At 38.9% G+C, this 21,806-nt stretch overlaps 1 protein-coding gene across 4 annotated transcripts in view; it reads left to right on the top strand.

Moving 5' to 3' along the window:
• The window catches only part of LOC118161078 (reversion-inducing cysteine-rich protein with Kazal motifs), a 108,614-nt gene that overhangs the window by 20,941 nt on the left and 65,867 nt on the right, over window positions 1-21,806 (top strand). For 3 of the 4 annotated variants that reach the window (XM_035316093.1, XM_035316094.1, XM_035316092.1), the window contains 3 exons: window positions 5,266-5,390; window positions 6,018-6,148; window positions 8,463-14,187. The exons of the other annotated variant lie outside the window; for it this stretch is intronic. In XM_035316093.1, the coding sequence (XP_035171984.1) occupies window positions 5,266-5,390; window positions 6,018-6,148; window positions 8,463-8,588 (382 nt within the window). In that variant the 3' untranslated portion in view covers window positions 8,589-14,187. Of the gene's footprint in view, window positions 1-5,265; window positions 5,391-6,017; window positions 6,149-8,462; window positions 14,188-21,806 lie in introns of those variants that run through there. 4 annotated transcript variants of the gene reach the window in all.

The raw sequence follows: 21,806 nt of genomic DNA on the forward strand, positions 1-21,806 counted from the left end.
GCCTCATGCTTCTTCACAAGGGTGAAGGTGCACCAACTCTCTTACTGCAGTGGGCAGCAGCAGGACTAAGTCCACTGCCCAGTTTAGACATTAGTCACTTTTACTTCTCTGAAAATTGTTCATTCTCATAAAAGGCTGGTCCCTTCTTCCTCCCTCTTGTGTATTCTTAGGTAAGTAACTCTGCATCTTTGCTTATTTTTCCATAATGAAGCTCAGCTCTTTTCTGTTCAATGACAATTTTGTTCCCATTGATGGGTACCACTGCTGGTATCTCTTCTGCACGTGGAAGTTCTGTATGCAAGTTCAGAGAGGCTTGACTAAGCTCATGTTTTTCCAGTGATTGTCTACAGTAAAACATGGTCTAGGGAGCAAGCAAGACTCATTTTCAGGTGAGTGCTCTAGCTACTGATTGGACTGATTCTTCTCTCTGGCTGAACAAATCTTTATTTCTGCTTAGATGCTTAGCTTCATCAGGGGATGTGAAATGTATGCTTTTGTAATTTAGCCTAAAGCATAAAGCAGGGAATGTGAGCTTTAAACTGAGGAGGAAATAAAATCCTCCTCTTCCTTTTAAAGAAGTGTAACCCAGCTGTTACTTCTGGTAGTTGAAACTGGCTGTGTTTAATCTGGTGAAGCAGTTCAGTTGTAAATTACACCTTAGCACGGGCAATCTTCTGCAGTTTACCTAACCCCAACATGAGTGGAATTCTAGCTGTTCTTGAGAACAGGTGTGGTGAAGAGAAGTGTCATGTTCAACATGTTTTTGGGTCCTATTCCACTCCCTGTAAGCTTTAATAGAATTTGAGGAAATGAATACAGTGCTTTCAGACTGAGTGTGACAAGAGGAAAGCCAGCAGCGGGCTCCCAGAGCTCGGTGAGGCTATACTCAGCATTGTTTGTAAACTCCTTTGTAGACTAAACTCCTTTGTAGACCAATCATCCCATTCTTGGAGCATGTTGACCTGCAGACCTTGTTCAGAAGGTCAAAATTAGTCCGTGTAGAGTAGTTCTCTTTAGAATCTGAAATGCTGTTTCAGTGAAGAGTGCATTTACATTCAATATGTAAGTTTGTCAACTTATATACGAGTACATAGGAGATGCATTTTTCTCTCAATTTTGTTTAATAGCCATGAAATGCTAGCTAGGTGATCTACTTGCCTTTTGCCTCTAGCAATAATCTCTCAGACTTTGAGTAATCAGCCACCATTTTGAGTTGCTAGTGAAGCCAAAACCACTCTAATTGCATTGGTGGAAGGTCAGACAAAGTCAGTTTGCCTGTAACTTCAGTGGAAGGCACATTTTGGGGAGGGAGGTGGTTGGCATTTTTTTGGGCGGTTGGTTGCTGTTGTTTTGTTCGTTCATTTTTTATTTTTTTTTTTTTCCCCTCTCCTTTGAGGGTTTGAAATCAGCTTCACTACCACAGTCAGGCCTCTTTTATATTTTTTTTTCTGTTAAAACCCTTGTGCTTAGGATGACTTACAGAAATGGAGACAGTCTCCTTTACTGTCTATATAAGCAGTTATGGCTGACAGACTTGTGCAGCATGATTGGGGTTTTTGGCTTATGCTTTTTCCCCTTCTACTGGCTCCATCGCTCTTCGTGTCCCCATGTGATCTTGAGATGGATGAGATATTCTTTCTTCTAGACCCAAAGCTGATCACTATACTGTCAAGTACATGAAGTAGCATAAGAACAAATTCCAATATGTGTGTGTGAAATCCTTGCTGAGATAAGGAAAACACCCACAACAGTATTGCATACTTCTTGATTAACAATTTTTTGATACAGGTAGCCTAGAATAGTTTGACTCTTGTCCATGTCAAAGGCTGATACATTAAGACTTGCCTCTCTTTCAGTAAATACTGTCAAGGTGAACCTTGTGTACTTCCTCAGGCAACTGTCCTCCTCAGCTTGTGCTGTTATCACGTGGACGATTCATATGCCTACACAGTGGTTAGGAGAACTTTCTTGTCAGCAGCCCTTACTGAAATTCTGTACTACTCTAATGAGTATTTTTGCTCTCTTGTTGATAGCCCTTGCTTCCTTGTATGTCACTTCCATAGGATACAGTAATGCTAAGACAATAAGCTGATTCTTTGTTCCTGAAGAAATCACAATGTTTATTTGAAGCAGTCGGTCTTGTATTCTGCCTGGAGCTAGAAGGAGGAAAAAACAGTCCTAGTAAGACTTTCTTAGTAGTATTTAGGACTTTGCTGTACTACAGTGATTGGATAAAATTATGCACAAGCTTCTCTGATAGTTTCAGAGGTTGATCTGTTGGCTGATATTGTATTCCACTACAGTAATCTGTTTGTTGCTTTTTTGCCAATTAACGGTGTTTTGCAGAGCCCTAGTGTCATTTGTTTACCTACTTCAGTAATACACCAGCTTGAGATTGACAAGGCAATGATGTGGAAAAACACACTAGTCTGCTAGATGTTACATATTGGATTTAGCTGCAAGAGCTATACAAGATCGAGAAAGCAATACTGCAACTTCTGACTGATAAATACCATTCACATTCTTTCTAGCAGCCTGTGGACATGCTGCTGTCACTAACTCAGTGAGTTCTGCGCTGACATAGTACTTCATTTGGATATCATGACTAGCTTTCAGTTTCTCTCAGTTGAAAGGCTACAGTAGATTTTCTGTTGTAGGGAATGTTGAAGGTCAACTCAGCACAGTTGTTAGAGCATTTAACCTGAACTGAATTTACTATTCAAAAAAAAAAAAAGGCCTGGCACGTTCAAAAATGTATGTTGGTTTATGACAGGACGTACTGATTGTATTATGAAGAATCAATTACTTCAAGGTAGGAAGCCTTTCCAAGGAACACTTAACAGTGCTGCCTTTTTAACTAGATGCCCTAGTAGATGCATTCATGGCTTTGACTTGTTAGGGGGATGTCATAAGTGGCTGCTACCTCCAGTAGATTCCAAGAACTGGGGATTCTTCCTGCCTGGGTTCCTGAAGCCCAGCTTAGTGTGCCCAAAGGCCTGGGACCCTGTCCATCTCTGGCCTGTGGATGTGGGTGCTGCTTTCTCAGTTGAGGCTCAAGCCATAGTGAAGCTGAACATGTCTAACAGACTCATACAGTCATGACTCAGCTGGCTATGCAGATTGCTATGTGCTGTTGACAACACCTGTATAAAACACTGTCAGAACTTACAGCAGTCAACTCTACTGCCTTCTCTTCAGCTAATCAGCATTGAACTTCTCTAGTGAAAACGTGTACCTACATCCTTCTGTAGCCTTATATGCACACATGCCTATGGGTCTCTAAAATATTAGTACAGCTGCTTTTCTCTAAAGCCTTCTGATGGCCTCCAGTGGCCTCCTACTAACCTAGCCAGACTGGATTAGAGCATGCCAGCAAACAGTTGCGTGTATTTGTCTGGTCATCTCACAAGCACCCCTGTACTTATAGTTTTCCTTGAATACTAGCACGGGCCATGTGTCTTAACAGCCCTGCCTGGATGCTGGGCCTCCTATTTGCTGGATAGTCAAGCTTGGAGTTCGCTAGCAAATTACACGCATGTACCCTTGCCATGCACATCAGGTTTAGGGAAAACACAAATCCTCCAGCCCTCCCTTGCAGCTGGCATCCAGGCACAAGAGGCTTCATGACCTGTGATTCTAGCTCCAGTCTTTGGCACTGAGAACCCTCCTTACTCTGCTGCTCTCGTTCCAGTTCCCCAGTAGCTGGTACCTGTGAGCATGACTGTGGGCCCTGTGACCTATGGTCCTACTCCAGTGGCTGAAGCAGAGACCTTCATTTGTTCCAGTGACTAGCACTGGCAGTGAGACTACTACCACTTGCTGTGTTGCTGGCAACACAGTCCCACAGATGCCTTCACCCACTGTCTAAATGCAGTTGAGTTGCTGCCTCATAATTAATTCACACTGGTCTTCACATAGTAACTGACACTCTAGATCTGCTCCTAAGGCTTTTGGATATGCTCTTCTTGGATCTTCAGTTCCCCCTCCAGCTGCTTCTGCTGCTGAGACACTAGTTGGTTAGTTGGTGGTTCCCTAGGCCCAGTGACAACTTCATTCCTGGTCTGGTTCCATTTGCTGGCCCTGAATCATGCCTATCTCTAACTGCTGGCACGTAGTCTTTAGAGCACGTATGCAGGTGGCATGGTGAGTGAGATGTTACATAGAATAATTGTGGTTGTTTTTTTTTTTTAAAAAAAAAAAGGGGGGGATTTAATAAGAAGATAGGATACACTGCAATGAGCAGATACAGGGCTTGGTCAGAAAAGCAGACTGACTAGCAACTGTTTACATGTGCCTGTCCCCTTTGTTAGACCTTTTTTTCACCCCATTTTGTTCCTCCTGGATTCCCTTCTCTTAAACATTCCTTGATAAGTTTTGCATAGTCCCACAGTACACCTTGAATATCCACAATCCTCACGTTCCTCTTATTTCTCACTTGAAGTTTCCCAGTGACAGAGTCCAGACTGGCCTTCTCCAGAGCTATGCCTGGAGTTTCTTAATAGCCCATCAATTGTTGACTGGAGACTTTTGGTCTTGCTGTTGTCTCTGTTACCCTGTGTCTACCAAGTTTGTCTCTTTGTATCATTTCACCTTTTAGTTACTCTCCATTATTTCTTTGCATATTGCCTTCTGTTTATTTATGTCCTTTGTTCTGAACGGTCTTTTGGTTGGATAACTTTAATGAGGCAGATGCTCTCATCTTCCACATACCATTACAACTGCAATTTAGTATTATCTCCGGCAGGTCTTTTCCTCTGTGCCTCAGAAGTGTTTGTATCCAAAAATCCATTTTCATGCTGATCTGCTCTCTTCTATACAAAGAACATCTAGCTTTCCTGTAAACTGCAACCCATGTATTTTAATGTGGGGATTCTGTTGCTACTTTCCTTTTTTTTGTCCCTGTCTTTTTTGAAAGCTTAGGGTTTTCCAAGTCCTCTACGCTCCATTCCCTTGCTCTTAAATTGGCACTCATTTTTCTTTTCTTACTGTGTTCTAAATAGTGATGTGTTTATTGTTAATAATCAGATGTAACTATTCCCCATACATTCTGTTTAAGGACTACATTACATCATACAGTTGTTTATTTGAACACTTCATTGATTTTTGGAAATGTGTAGGCCAAGAGCAGAAAAGCTTTGAATATCTTAGTCTTTGTAAAGTGCATTATTTCTCCACATAAATGTTTATGAAGTGAACAGTAATAATGAACTTCTGTAGTAAAGTATTCATGAAATTAAATATTTTCTTTTCTTTTATTGCAAATAGGTACATGGCACCTGAAGTTTTAGATGATTCCATAAATATGAAACATTTTGAGTCATTCAAACGAGCAGACATCTATGCAATGGGACTAGTGTTTTGGGAAATAGCTCGGCGATGTTCAATCGGTGGTATGTGGCAATCTACAAGACTGGACAGAATTATAAGTAACTTAAAGAACCTGCATAAGTCTGAGAGAATTTTCTCTAAGAACAGTACAGTAACTCTCAGACTTACTTTATAATCATTATCTTGTATATGATGACTGGTTGATTCCACCTTTGTGTAAAATAATGAAAAATACCAGTCAAAGACAATAGGAAATACTCCTGTCTGTATTATTTTTTTGCTAAAATCCTTCACATAAGGAGTAGACATAATGTGTTCAGATAATGTGCGTGGCTTATTTTAAGTAAAACACTGTTATTAATGTTATTAATCATATACTGTTATTAATGTTGTTAATCATATACTAAAGACATACTTCTTGAAAGCATATCATATGAAAGACATGACATAGGTTTCATCTTTTCCAAATATATAAACTTATAAATTAAAGACTCTTCAAGGATAATGATAAGCATAAAGATATGTTTACGGATTCTTTTTTTTTATTATTTTTGTCAGTCATTGTAAATAACTTTTAAAAATAAAAGCAGAAAAAGAAAATGGTGGGTACTGGTAAGGAGCATAACTTAGAAGTAAAGAATACATAATTTAGTGTTAACTAAAATAAAGTCATTTTCAACCTTTTACAGGAATCCATGAAGATTACCAGTTGCCATACTATGACCTAGTTCCTTCAGATCCTTCTGTTGAAGAAATGAGGAAAGTTGTTTGTGAGCAGAAGTTAAGGCCCAATATTCCAAACAGATGGCAGAGCTGTGAGGTATTGGCTAACCTTTCTAAAGCTGTTTTAATGGATGCCAGAGCTTTTATTGATTTCAGTGGCTTAAAATTGTGCTTGTTGTTAAAGGGTTGCCTCTGTAAAACATAATTTCTTTCTAACTGTTGTGGCTTTATCGAATGCTGCGGAACTTTGGCTATATATAAAAATTTAATGAAGTCCCACAGAAGTGAATACCTTATGTTCTAGGATTCCTCCTTATGAAGCTAATATAAATTAAAGCTAGTATGAGTTATATTATCCAGGAAGTGTCATTGTAAATTTATTGTGTAACAGTGAGTCATACTGTATCTGGCTAGGACAGAGTTAATTTTCTTCATAGCAGGCTGTATAGTGCTGTGTTTTTTGACCAAAACTGTTGATAGCACGCTGATAAGCTGTTGCTGAACAGTGCTTACACAGCATCAAAGCTTTCTCCATTTCTCACTCTGTCCCCACAAACACGTAGGTTGGAGGTGGACAAGAGATTGGGAGGGAACGTGTCCATGGCATTGAATGTCATGCTCAGCATTGAAACTCTTGAGCAGGGGGACAGTTTTCCAGGGGCTGCTATTGCTCAGGGACTAGTTAGGGATTGGTCAGCAGGTGGTGAGCAGTTGCTTTTGTATCACTTTTTTTTTTTTTTTTCTTTTATTGAACTGTCTTTATCTCAACCGACAAGTTTTCTTGCTTTTGCCCTTCTCGTTTTCTTTCCTCATCCTACTGTGGCATTCACTCCCCCCGAGTGAACAAGCAGCTGTATGGGAGTTAGCTGCCTATAAGGGTCAACCCACAGCCAGGGTAATAAAGACATGAATCAGAAATAACGTATAGCTTCTTATTAGGTCTGTGCCAGCTCCTTTATAACTAGGCTGGCTTTTTGGAAAAAGTTACCTTTTTCACAAGCAGGACTTGCTATTTTCAGCTTGGCACTCTGCCAGCCCAATAGTAGTACTTAATGCTTTTTGGAACACAAACAGTATCCTCAACAGTGTTGTCATGTGAATGCTCAAGTCCCCTTGGATTTAACTCAGGGACCTTTTCCCTATCATGTTGTGGTAGAGGCATATCCTGCAGAATTTAGACCGACCAAAATAGTAAGTGCCCTTAAGAATTTTCATTCAAGACTGTAGTGGCCTTAATAGTTTATCTGTCTCAAAATTTGTACTCACGTACTTACTGAAATACAAGCATAATTATTAGGAAGCTAAGCCTAACGTAAGCCAGAGGCATAGAATTGAGGTGTGCATGTAGCAACTGCTCCTGATGATGCCTCTCTGCTTGTGCCTGATTCTGGAGTGAGTTTACTGCACTGGTAGTCACTGCTTACCAGGACACAGGCAGTAGTATGCACAATTGTGAGGTCTTGCCTTTCCAGCCAATTTTGGTTACAGTGCTTGCTCTAGGAAACGAGTTAGGACTAGAATTGATACTTTCTCATTCAGAGCATAGCAAAATATCAGCAGGAGGCTAAAGCAGGAGTAAGAGACTGAGATGTGATATACTTTAGATGGGAGAAGGAACTAGATTATGGAATGTATGAAATCGATACGTACATGAAGGCCTGAGAGAAAAGACTGGGCAAGAGAAAACACAGCTGGAGAGAAAACCACTATACACCCACAGACTATAGAATCGCTTTTTAAATGCTGCTATTCCAACCCAATAAATTCACTTAGTAGTTCCTTGTCATACAGTATATAATCTGGAATGTATACCTATTACTTTATTTCATCATTAGTTTTTGTTATTTGCATTATTACTTGATAGTAGCATTGAAGGATTTCAAAGAATGGCTGTGTGAAGGATAAAAAGGCTCCAGAAGTTTTCAGAGTATTTTAGAGCTTCAGTTTGAGGAAGATGTGATTAAAAAGTGCTGAATAGCTATACAATTAATTAATTCTTTGAAAAACACTATCATTGAAGGAAGTGACTGAGTATATACCCAGCTACATGCCACTTCTGTGCTAATACCGAGTGCCTTCTATTATTTTGCTACTGCTTTTCAACTGGACTTAAAATGAGTATAGCTTGTCTAATGCAAAAATTTAGAAAATTGTCACAGAAAAGCTGCCGATTCTTCATTAAAATGTTTTTGTGTGAACTGAAATTGCAATGAAGAATAGTAGTGTTCTCCTTATATTGTTTTATATACAGAAAAAAAAAAAACTTTAAGAACTTGAGTTTTCTTCTACAATATGCAGCTTTAATATTAGTAATATAATAGACTACAGAAATACGTACCGTAAGAGACTAAGGCAGAACAGAGGTTACATCGGAACAGAACTGCATGTAATTACTTGTCTTTCCTTTGCAGGCATTACGAGTAATGGCGAAAATCATGCGGGAATGCTGGTACGCCAATGGAGCTGCTAGGCTAACAGCTTTGCGCATTAAGAAAACATTATCACAGCTTAGTCAACAGGAGGGGATAAAGATGTAATCCTGGATTTACTACCGAAAATACTGTAAAAATCCATATCTGCACCAGAGTGGCATGTTAAGAACATTAATTGTTCTACCTCACTGGGGGAACAGAAGGATATTGCTGCCTTTAATACTTCATAGGAACGTCACTTACTAGGATTTTTGTGGACATGCTAAACAGTTGTTTTGGGTCCTGTCTGTGCACTATGAACCTCTTCTCAAGGTTACTTACAAAAAATCATGTAGTCTAGTTTTATTTTTATTAACCTATATTTTTTTTATTTGGAAAGTTCATAGCTGGTCTTAACTTCTGTGCTAAAAATACGAGATCACTTTTAAAATGGAACTGGTTCACTATATTGTTATAGAGTGCATTGGTGGCTTTTTAAGCAACATTATTCCTGGCTGGTACATTGACTATTCTGAACCACCATGACAGTTCTTAGATTCAGATTTTGAATGTACCATTGGAGTATACTTTGCTAGCTATTAAGGTTGTATGTCTTTTGGACTTTTACCTAGATTTGCAAATTGACCTCATTTGGTTGTGAGGAACATAATTTATGCAATTGTATACAAGATTGCTGTTACTTTTTCCATTTTTTCAGAACACTACATTGCCTTCAAAATAGATTGTATTATACCAGTAAGTGCTACTTTTGAGTCTTTTAATGCAAAACAGTAGGAGTGTACAAAGCCTATGGTACTTTTGGTTTCAAAAATACAAGTTTTACTCAACTGTTCCTTTCCTGAAGATTTAATTCACATCCGTTTCAGTGAGCATATATTTTGTGGAATACCTTTAATTTTACCAAAACCTGACTCTTTAAACCACTGTAGGAGTATCAAACCATGTAAGCTAGTCACTGTGTAAGCTAATAATTCTGTCATATTTTGTAATTATTGTCATAAGTCATAATTACATGTAAAGATTTTTTTTCTATCAAGTGGTACTTTAAAAATGCTTGAAGTACCCGTCTACTTAAGAAAAGTAGGAAGAGAACTAAGATGGTTTTTAAGGCAGATTTTCTTCCTTTAAATACGAACGGCCTGCTTGCTGTGCAGTTCTACAGTCTTTAGGCTAAAAAAAAAAAATCAATTAAATGAGGATTAAGTGTACCTTTAACTGGGGAGAACTTATTTGGGCTTTCGAACAAGAAAGTTAGAAGCTGCTTACCCATTCTATGTACATGCTTTTTGTGTGTGCCATGTACACAGAAAGTGATGAGCTGAAGGTCTCTGGATACAAATACCAGGGGGCTCCATCAGTCGTCTTCATAGTTAGAGGAACAATGCCTATGATGGCTTGTGTCATCATAAGAAGACAGAATAGTATGCATGGCTTTAGTCAAGTTTGGCCTGAAATTGTAAGGATATCACAAGATTTTGACAAGCTTCTTTAGAAATCGAATTGTGTTCTCTGCCCAAACTTATAACTTCTGGAGGGGAATGGGGGAATCCATGTAGAAACTTTTAAAACTATTGTTTCCAGGATATCATTTTAATTGCAATATTAGGAAGAATCTGGCTGACCTTTGGTATCATTAATACCTGTTAGGATTTCTGTATGTAAATGTGCCTGGTAATAAGTATGCAACCTAACAGTTAACTTATTCTCCAGAGCACATCAATATCCTTCTTAGTATGCAACACATACCGGGAAACCTTAATTTTGCTCCCTTTTTATTCGACAAGGTGGTTGCGAAAAGAAGCACAGATGAAATTGTGTTCCTTTGTCTCTGATATGTAGTAGTTAAAGCAGTAAAAGGAGGCTATGTAGGTAGCAAAAGACTTTGCCAAGACTTAGCATTAGCACTTCACTAACTCTTATTTCCAAGTTCTTGATTGGAGAGGAGCTAGCTTCATTGATGTGGGAATTACAAATCTACAGAGGTTGAACTGCAAACAATGAAATACTTCTTCAGCCACCATTATGGATGAGTTTACTCATCTGGGAGAACAGGAAAAAATAAAAGGGAAGTTCTTAGCAGAAAACAACTGTGTTTAAATGTATGTACAACTGCCACACTTAGGTTTTTTTGGTATTAACCTCCCAGTCATGCTTTCTGGCCTATATCAAGCAAAGTTGAGTCAGAAGTGACTTCACATAAGGATTTTAAATAAACTCTGCTTCTATGCAAATGGTCAGCTGTGCACCACAGAGTTTTCCAATTATGACTGTTTTTTAAAAAAATGAATAACTGAACTCCCCATTCTACCTACATGGCATGCTTCCCTAAGAAATTCTATATATCTAAACAAATATTTAAAGAACCCAGGTCGGCATTGAAGTAGGACTTAACTATTAGCTCCGTACTAATTTCAAAGGCTTCCTATTTAAACACTAATTTTTTTTTTTGAGTTTGCCATACCTTTCTTTACCTGGTTCTTTACCAAATACATTTAGATACAAATGGTATATTTCATACTTTGGAAACATCAAGGTACCAGCATGCTTCTGATCTTTGTAATAATCTTGATGGTATTGTGTGAGTGTTTCCAGTGTAATTCATCAGATAACTTAATTTGGGGAGGGGAGAAGTGGGAATTACCACATGCAAAATCTTGTCACCATAACATTTAGTTTCCTAAAATGTAAGCAGCAGTTCTGTAGCACTTAAAAGAGAATATGTGGCACCTAAAGAGCATAATGGCACGCAGATTATTCAGTCAGTTGTATTCATCTAACCACCTACTATTCTTCATTCTCCTGAATTGCTTAGCAATTCCTGTGTTGTTCTAATTTTTAACTTTGTAATAGAAGCTTGCAAAAACAAAGCACAGGAAGGACACCTGGTGCAGTGTGTGACCTTATGAACATTATTTTGAACAACCAACCATATTATTCACATTGGAATGCAGAACAGGAAAATTCTGAATAGAGTTGTATGTATCCTCAGTTCTGATACCGCAACTTCAAGCTGTGTTTTTGTTTTGTTTGTTTGTTTGTTTTTTACATTATATGAACTGAACACCTTTTACAAAGGCTGTGTCTGTATATATTATGTAACTTTAAATGTTACCTGTGTAAGATCATATCTTATATATATGGACACAGGTACACATAAGTATTTTTTAAATTAAGATTGTAATATCACTAGATCTGCTCTTGGAAATCCAGGGGGACCAAAATATTTTAGCATTCAAAATACTAATTTTGTATAATTTCAAGTATATGCCAAAACATTTTGATGAATATTGATACAAATGTTTATTGTACATTAAACATTCACTTAAGTTTAATCACTTCAGTCAATTTGATATTTTAGTAGCATTGAAGCCTCAGTGACTTAAGTGGACACATAAGGACATGGAGAATAAGGAGCATTGGAAATGATCTGATGCTGAAAAGCCTGAGAAGTTGCTTTTGGAATGGTGGAATTCTTCAGGGACCTTCCAACTTGAAAAGCTGGATTTCTGGGTTGTTTCTCAAGCTGACTTTCCAAGCATGTCACCCTCCACTGGTTTCACTTGTAATCCTAAGAAAGACTTTTGTATATAGGGTAAAGACATTGGGTTCGACTGTATCGGGATATGAAGGTGTCAAATGATTTAGAGGCTATATTATGGTTTTCAGTAATGGTTCTAAGTGTGACTGCCATGAAATTCATTGTTTAGTTGGTTCCTTGTTTATATCGTTCCATTGAAATGATTGCAAGGTGTTAATCATTTTACATTAAAAAATATATATATATATCACTATATCAGTTGCTTTAAACTCAAAATACCTCTTAAAAGATCAAGGTGCATTTACCTCATGTGTATATAATGCTTAATATTTTTTAGAATATTCTCCAGATTTGCAGTTACATATTTCTAAAAATATGGGTATTACTAAATTTACAACAGTAAATTCAGCGGTACTAAATGTGTTATCTCATGCCCCCAAACACTTGCATTTTCTGTATCGTGTTAGCAAGTTTGCTGCTTTGTCAATGTAACATCTGTCCTTTATATAGCTGTGTGTATACTGCCTTGTACATTTTATTTTTTAGATGATAAATTTGAGGATCCTGTACAGATGAGTGTCACTTTTTTAAACCTCACAAAATTGTGCATTTCCCCTTACATTTCTGAAAATATGTATTGTATTTGTAGAGTATACACTTCAGTGGATTGTAAATAGGACAGTAGAAGAGTGGATGCTTATGCATAAGTGGTAACACTACAGTAGAGAGATTAAAGCAGTGAAAATAAATTACTTTTTTTTTTTTTCTCTCTCCAAAATACCTGAGTTGTCCTTCAGAGGAAGAAGTTACAGGTACCTTCTGGCTGTCATATTCTTTACTGGCACAATGCTAATTTACAATGAGGTACCTGTGAATTTCTTTTCTCTGAAGGAATTTCTGCTGCCATGAAAATGATAAAGGGGTTTGCTAATGCTGAGGCAATCCATCTCATGTATGCAATACAAATAATGATAATGTGCCTGATCTTCCTTGTGTCCTATAATGTTTGAATAGGATAGGTACGTTGCTGGTGTCTCTGATAATGACAGTCTAGAAAGCCTTGCTTCTTTCTGTTTTACATTTATATAGAAGTAAGAGCTACCATTCACATTTACTTACAAGAGCTGGTGAGAATTGCAAAAAACTTCAGCAGCTGACCTCAGTGTGTTGCAGAATAGCAAGTAAAGTGTGCTTGTGTTGGATTTCTTCTGTGCCAGAACTCAGTTTTAAACTGATGTTATATTTCTGAAGAAATTAAGCTGCAGGCACAGCAACAAAAATAAGATGTTTTGGCCTTACGTGCACCCATCTTGATTCAAATTAGAATAGTTCAGTTGGGATAGACCTACAAAGATCATTAAGTCCAACTGCCTGACCACTTCAGGGCTAAGCAAAAGTTAGAGCATGTTATTAAGGGCGTTGTCCAGGATGCCTCTAGAACACTGACAGGCATGGGGCAGCAACCACCTTGGTAGGATGCCTGTTGCAATGAAGAAAGCTTTCCAGATATCTAATGTAAACCTCCCCTGCCTCAACTTTGTGCTATTCCCATGCACTAATAACAATGGCACCTCTAATCGCTTCTTTTGACCAGATGGCTGTTCTGTGTTTAATGCACCCCAAAATATGGTTTGCCCTCTAAGCTGTCAGGGCATTCAGAAATCACCAGCATAGCTTCTAGTAAACTCTCTCCAAACTGGGAATCCTTAAGGTATCCGGAGAAAGCCAAAAGCTGTATCAAAATGTGTTCATCTTTCACAGAAGGTATGATTATTTGGCTGAAAACATGCTCATGCTTCTCCCATGGGTGACTAGAGGAAGGCCTCCCCCAGCACTAAAAACAAACAAAATCAGTAAAATCAAATCCTATGTTCCTCTTGTAAATCTGTCAGAGAAATTGTATGGCCTCGAAATAGCATAGTAGTATTGACATCTATCAAGTTTAATTTCTATTGAATGGGGACTTCAGTGTTTCATGCTTTCAGGATAAGATTCAGGTTGAAGTTAGGTTACTAAAATACTTCTGATAGCAACCAGATGTTCTTGTCAGGTGGTTTTTGGTCTGGGTGCAATATAGTCTTGTATGATATTTTTTACATTGCTACAAGGAGTTGACAAAGTGTATGTGGTCATCCTTCATGGCACTTGCTCTGAGGTGTGCCTAATTAAAAAAAAAAAAAAAAAAAAAAAAAAGCTAAAAGCTGAAAATCTGTAAATATCAAACACTTAACCAAGTTACTTATAAGTGAGGCTGTTTTGCAGTTTCAGAATCATAGATCATTTTAGAGGAGCTGCTGAATTCAAGGTTTGCATGCTACCTTACACTGTTCATTCAGCATAGTTTGTGTTTGCTATAAAAATTCGAGGTGTTCAAGGAGAAAATGTCTCAGGGAAACTGAGGTGTATTTTCTGCTTTAAAAATCAAAGCCTCCCACCACCCTCCTGCAGCAAGGTAGTATAATGAAATTGTGAACTTTAGTTCATTTACTGTTTTGTAACAGATTTATTCACTGAGAGGCCCAAAAAATGTGAAATTACACTATCAGATACGCTACAAATCAGACATTTCTACCTCTTTATGGTCATCTTATCCTAAACAAAGTTCCCAACATTTCAAAATGAATCAAACTGATAATCAAACTGATGAGCCCAGTAGAGAGAGTTACTCACTTGATTAATGCAGGCTAGGTGCAGGGTGACATTTTAATCACTGTGGTAAAGATCCTGAAAGTAAAAAATAAATAAAAAAATAAAAAGGTGCTTCATCCTTTGTTTTAAAGCTAGTATTTTTACTGTAATTTTTCAGACTTCTTTGGAAGAGTCAATAAACTTATCTTCCTCAAAAATCTTATGTATGGCCTTAGAATACTTAACTGCAAAGAAACTTCCTTAAGTTCCATAAGTAGCAAAATAAAGCATGTAGAAGCCCAAGATAAATGCCTACTAATAGCTAAGAGAAGTGAAAGCTTTGGAAATCTGTAAATAACAAGCTATGCTATAGACAACTTTTTCTTAACTGAAAAAAAATATGTATTTTTTTATTATTATTATTTTTTATGCTATAGAATGCATTATGTGGCCAGATAAAATGTTGACAGGTGGTAATTGTGGATCATTGCTTGCTAATGTATGTTACATTTTGTTTAAAGGTGTTGTGGCTGTCAATCCAGTCCTGCTGGGTCCAAACCACTGAAAAGTAATCTGGAACTGACACTTCACTGGGGAGCACGCTCGTCTGGGAAGGTTCCAGAGTGCAAAGACAGAAAAGGACAGACAGACAGGGCCTGCAAAATGGGGGAGCAGGAGGCAGCCAGAGGTGATAGGAAAAAGAAAAAATAAATAAATAAAGTTTTACATTGCTAGGCAGCTGAACACCACAAGTACTCTCTCACTCACCCTCCTCAGAAAAGGAGGAGAAGAAAAGGAAAAAAAAAAAAACTCACAGGTTGAGATAAGGATAATTTAATTAAAGGAAAAATAATTATTAATGGAAAAAATATTAAGGGAAAATTAAATAATTTAAAGGGGAAGAGGAAAGGAGGGGGAGAGGGGGAAATAAAAAGCAACAGCTGTGTTAAAGCACAGAGAGGAAAGAAATTACTTCCCACCAACTATGGATGCTTGACCACATCCTTGAAGCAGGGCCTTAATATGTTTAGCCCCTTAGCACTGTTGTTTAGGAGGACAGGCATTTTCATAACAAGAGCCCACCCCTCCCTCTCCTTCCTTTTTCCACCTTTTATTGCTAAGTGTGACACCACATGGCATGGAATATCCCTCTGGTTGGCTTAGGTCAGATGCCTTGGTGATGTTCCTTCCTCACCTCTTGCCCACCGCCAGCCTGTTGGCTCTGGGTGGGTCTGGAGGGAGTCCTGATGCTGTGCCAGCACTGCTCAGCTACAGACACAGCACTGATGTGATACCACTGCTGTTCTAGCTACACGTGCAGAGCACAGACTGTATGGGCTGCTGCAGGGAAAGTTAACATCCCAGCCAGACCCAGCACAGCTCAGAAAGCTTCAGAAAATGTGCTGGATGAGGGCAGAGATTTCAAACCTTTTCATTTTTATTCTAGCTTGCCTAGCAGACCCGAGCTTCTTTAGTTGAAGTATTAACGTGTTTCTCAGGACACCGTTAGCTTTTAATGCCTTTGGTGGTTTGTGGCTGTTTAAGATGTGCAGGCAGTTCCCCCTCAAAGGACAAGCTTAGTCAAAAACAGTAAGAAAGTTGTCAATTCTTCCAGAAATTTGTTCAATTTAGGTTAATGAATGATTTGAAGGCACAGATGTGGCAAAAGCTGTTTGTTGTTCTGTGTTTCTATTCACATTACCTGGGCACTAGCTGCAGAGCTTGAACAGCTATCTTGTAAACCAAAAATTGATGAAATCAGAAAGGGATGTCATGGATTTAAATTCCTTTAGGAGAAATCCCTAAGATAGTCGCCTAAAGAAGGCAAATACCATAAATCTCTCAAAATGCTGTCATGTTCCATTGAAAATCTACATTCATGAGAAAGTGCAAGAGCTGAAGGCAATGGAGATGTAACTTAAAAACCAGACAAGTGTTGTGAATTTCATAATAAACAATGTTATTTTAGGAAAGGGAAGAGCTTTGATGTCTACCAGCCCTCTAATGTATAAAAGAACATGAAAAGAAAATGGTACAGGCATAACAGAATCTTTGAGTTGTTCTAAGCATGTTACTTTCTTGATCTCAGTCCACAATTTAATTCTTGAATTGCTAAATTGCTAGCTGCAAGAACTGTGTAATACCATCATATAAAAACTAGCTTTTTATCATATTAGATGCTCATCAGGAACATCAGATTGATACATGATTTCATGAAAGAGATGTTTGTGTGTCTTACCAGACATCGGCTAGGAATGGAAGGCAGCCAGCATAACATGTCTATCCACAGCAGGCTATACACATCATGATACGTGTAACATAGTAACACCTGCACAGGGTTGTGGTTTTACTCAGCAGAGCAGCTGGGTTCCTCTACACCTGCTCTCTCACACCTCCTCCTCAAACGAAAGGGAGAAAATAATGAAAATGGTGCAAGGGTTGAGATGAGGACAGAGAGATCACTCAATAATTATCACCATGGGCAAAACAGACTCAGCATAGGGAGATTAATGTAATTTATTACCTATTACTAATAAGTTACAGAAGTGAGAAACTAAAACCAAAACCACCTTCCCCCCATCCACCCTCTTCCACCTCCTCCCCCCAACTGGCGCAGGGAAGGGAGAATGTGGGCTGTGGTCAGTCCCTGATGCTTTGTCTCCGCCGCTCCTTCATGGTCACTCCCTGCCCCTGCTCCCCGTGGGGTCCCCTCCCACGGGATGCCGTCCTTCCCGAACTGAGCCTGTGTGGGCTTCCCACAGGCAGCAGCTCTCCAACAACTGCTCCCACATGGCTCTGTACCACAGGGTCCACCCCCAAGGAGCAAACTGCCCCAGCACGGGTCCCCACGGACAGCAGCTCCCCCCAGGCCCCCTGCTCCTGCGTGGGCTCCTCTCCATGGGCTGCAGCGTGGAGATCTGCTCCATGTGGGACCCATGGGCTGCAGGGGGACAGCCTGCTCCACCAGGGGCCTCTCCACAGGCTGCAGGGGAACTGCTGCTGCGTGCCTGGAGCACCTCCTGCCCTCCTGCTGCACTGACCTGGGGGGCTGCAGGGCTGCTTCTCACTCCCCTCTCTCCCAGCTGCTGCTGCATAGCAGTTTGTTTTCCTTTCTTAAATTTGCCCTCACAGAGGCACAAACAGCATTGTTCATTGGCTTGGCTCTGGTCAGCGGTGGGTCCCTTTAGAGCTGACAACTTCGTCCTTATCTGCCCTGGGGCAGCTTCTGGACTCTACTCACAGAGGCCACCCCTGCAGCTCCCCACTACCAAAACCTTGCCATGTAAACCCATGTTTATGCGGGGTTTACCATGGGTTTAAATGGACCATAATGGATACCAGATGCAAGGTCACTGCTAGATGTAGCTTTTGTGACTAACCTGTCCAAACACCAGCCAAGGACTACTCTACTCCTTGCACACTGATTTGTCATAGAAGAGCTTTTGTTATATATCAGTAAGTATTTATTTTAGCAATTTATGTCCCAGGGAACTGAATATTTGTATTCCTTGTGTTTGTTGCCAGTTAAGACCTTCTCCTGGAAAATAAAAAATAAAAATCTCCCTTCTGAAAGCAGAGGAACCATACACTTAGGTTAATATATAGGCTTTATCCTTGCAGTTATGGTTCAGTATTCTAATCTAAATAAATGCAATAGTCTAAAAAAATACGAGCTTCCTTTCCCACCCACAAAGCCAAAGATGAGATCTTGACCATCATTCTGCCCCATTCTGGTATTAGTAGGGACTAAGCACCTTTTCTAAAGGCTCCTCTCACATAGGTCTTACAAAAAGCAAGCTGGTATGGTATTGATTTTTGATGCTGTTGGTCTTAATTGTTGCTAGAGCAATTAAAAAGTTAATATTGAGGCAGGGAGTGAAAGTATGATGTTGGCCAAAACAAACCACTTGCACAGTATTCCTGTTCATATGCTAGCAGTGAAGAGTGGTCACTGGGTTAAATCATAATGAAAAGGCTTGGAAGACGAGGAAAACGGGGCGGAGTGCTTTCACACACACTACATTACATATGGCTGTAACTTAGGCCTCTGTGTTCTTTGGGAGCCAGTGCCTCACTCCTGAGTAAGAAAATAATGCTACTGAATGTCTTTAATTCAGCCAGGTATAAAAACACAGCAGAGGCACCTGACAGGCACTATTTTGCAGCTCTTTTTACAATGGTAAGGGAATTTTTATTCAACAGTCTCATCCAACTACAGGCTTGATGATCTGCTTGTATAAATTCTCTCCCTGTGTGATATTGAGGAACACCAGGAAGGGGGAGCATGTGTTACTTCATGCATCTCTAAAGACCTGCATTCATTTATGCATTTTGTCTGGCAAATGTTAAAATAATAAATTTGGAAGATAAAGATGCACTGGGAATGCCTTTTTATCTGTTTAGGAGTGATTTCATATGAGATTCTAGATAGATAAATACTTTAAAAGTTACAAGTCAGCTTAAAAAGTGGCAAGTTTTCAGGCTGTGTTCTGTTTTCTTGTTTTTGTGCTTTAAATAAATTCCTGCCTTTTTCTTTTTCTTTTTCCTTTTCTTTTTCTTTTTTTTTTTTAACAGTGTGGGACAGTTGAAGTAGCTTCTTTCTAATAACCACTGCACTGAAGTAATGAATATTTTATGTAGGTGCAGCATGAGTAAAGAGTTTATAAATGAACCATGTAGTTCCAAATACGTATTGTGATTTTCTTTTTATCAAGTTTTGTTAAACAGGTAACTGATATACAGTAATGTAACAGGAAATTATAACATAAAGTAACTGTGGTCCTAGTAGAAAATACAAATGAATACCAGGAAATGAAAAAATCAAATGTTTTATTCAACATTCTTACTAGTTTTCTTTACCTATTGAGCTGTGATGTTTTAATTGGTATTAACGGTTTGAAATCTCCCAGGTGTAAGCAGATTTTTCAGGGGTACACTCTGCAGAATCCCTTTGCAGAGTCCTGGCGGAGCTCACTGGGAGCCCACTGGGGCTAGGAGGGACCAACGCAGGGTCTAAGGGTGTGCTCATCTGTACGAACAGGCTTGAAAACAGCTGAGCAAAGCTTTCTTAGAAAAAGTGTTTCACTCAACTGGGAGAAGGGAGGGGGCTGGGTGCTGCTTAGGCAAAACTTAGTTTAGATTGATGGCTTTTTACCCAGACAAATGTCTCCAGTACAGTATTCAAAACAGCACTGCAACAGTGACACACACACTGAGAAATGAAGTCATCTTCCTTGAGGAAGGCTTCAGAGTCATCTGTCAAGCTAGAAATAATTATAAAAAGAAAAGCATTATTGCAAGGAACATAATACAGCTATCTTTTAAGCTCTCACTAAAGAAATGTCTGTGCAAGCCTACAAAAAATGATCTTATGAAATAAAAATTCTATAGATTTGAAAATGATAAATTAAATCGAGGATGAAAAATCAAGTACAAGAAAGTGAGAAAGAAAGAAACCAAGCTGTTTTGCTAGCAGTTTTCATGCCATCTGTGCATATGATGAGGCGCTAGACAATTTTGCTGATGCATCCTGTTTTGAAGGTGGTGGTGAAGATAATGCAAGCGTTGTCTGCATTGTTATTTTTGTTCTTTTATACATAAGGTCAACACAGGATTAGTTTGTTTTCAAATGGACTAGGAAAAAAAAAAAAAAAAAAAAAAAAAGTGACCCCAAGATATGGACTTGTGTAATCCAGGCAGCTAGAACACCAAGACAGTAAGAAAACACAGCTTCTCAGAACAGAAAAGAGGCATGAAATTATAACCTCCTAAGGAAAACACACTTTCTAGGTAGGAGGAAAACCATGAGTCTTTACATATCAGCCATCTCCAGTATAGTAAAAGAACATAAAGCAAACTGGAAAATACTGATGTAATAAATTATGTTTGTATTGTGAATGTAGGGGACAAGTTTTCCTTGATTATTCCATTCTGCAAAGGACATGTTGCTCATTGCTTAAGGAAGCCAGAAGAAGCAGTTAGCTTTGGCCTCCAAGGCTGTGATGATGATGTTTCCTTGCTTTCACAGAAAAGTAACTGATAGCTTTATCTTGTAGCAAGTACTACATGGCAGTCCTAACCTTTCTCTTAACAGATGCAGTTCATGTTTTAGTTTCCCACTGCATGCTTTGATTCACAGTGCAGTTACGCAGAAAAGGACCGTTATTAATACATGTATTGCAAAGCCACTGACAAGTTAGCATATCAGGAAATGTGAAGACAGTATCTGAAAGTAGGACAGAGATTACAGACAGGAAAATTCCAGCACTGATAATGTTTCCAGACTGCACCACAGTAACAGTGGCATGCTTGTCACAAATGTCAGAGACAAGCTTATCACCAAGTCTGTGGTCTATCAGCTTGCAAGTTTGGCTTAAAAGGTACAAAAAAAAGGAATCTCAGTTTCATAATAGTCTAAACTAATTCCACGTTTGCAAAGCAATGCAGTTATAGTCTTTATTGACTGAGAAGGTGTAGGTATCTTATCAACAGCCTTACAATGTGTAATAACATTTCCTAATGCCATCTTTACCATGCTAGAGCCCAGTGTTGAACATCTTACCCCGAAGCAGTTTGTTTTTCATAGATACTGTCTGGGGTGAGGAGCTTCTAATCTCCAGTGGTACATTTCTCACTGGAAAATGTAGGTTTTCCAGTCATGCATGTCTCTGTGCATGTGTGTGCATGTCATGCTGCAGCCTTCCACAAAGCTACCCTTGGATCTCTTGGGAACAGGACCTTTTACCACCAAAAGTTCCATGGCTACTACTATTTGCACGAGGTTTACAGCACAGTACTCTCATATTTTTCAAAGAGTCCAGGAATGATGACACAATGAGAAATGGAAGCTTGTTTATTTTTCAGAAACTGTTTTGTTTTACTCAGTCATCTAGGTTCAGCTGCAGGCATGCCTCATACTTCTTGCACATTTTTGCTCTGTCTTTTTAATGTATTCAGGTTTGCTATGGAAGCTATCTTCAATACCTAACTATGGTGTTTAACTATAAGAAGAGAGTGTCTGGATTCTCTCTATTTTCCACTGCTTCTAATTCCTGAATTTTGGGAAAATCCTGGAATATACTTGCTTGATAATGCTTATTATGATTATTCTTTTTTAAAAAACAAAACAAAACAATCTCTTGCATATTCAGGATTTT

Source organism: Oxyura jamaicensis, chromosome 2 (assembly GCF_011077185.1).
Source record: "Oxyura jamaicensis isolate SHBP4307 breed ruddy duck chromosome 2, BPBGC_Ojam_1.0, whole genome shotgun sequence".
NCBI classification, from domain to species: domain Eukaryota; kingdom Metazoa; phylum Chordata; class Aves; order Anseriformes; family Anatidae; genus Oxyura; species Oxyura jamaicensis.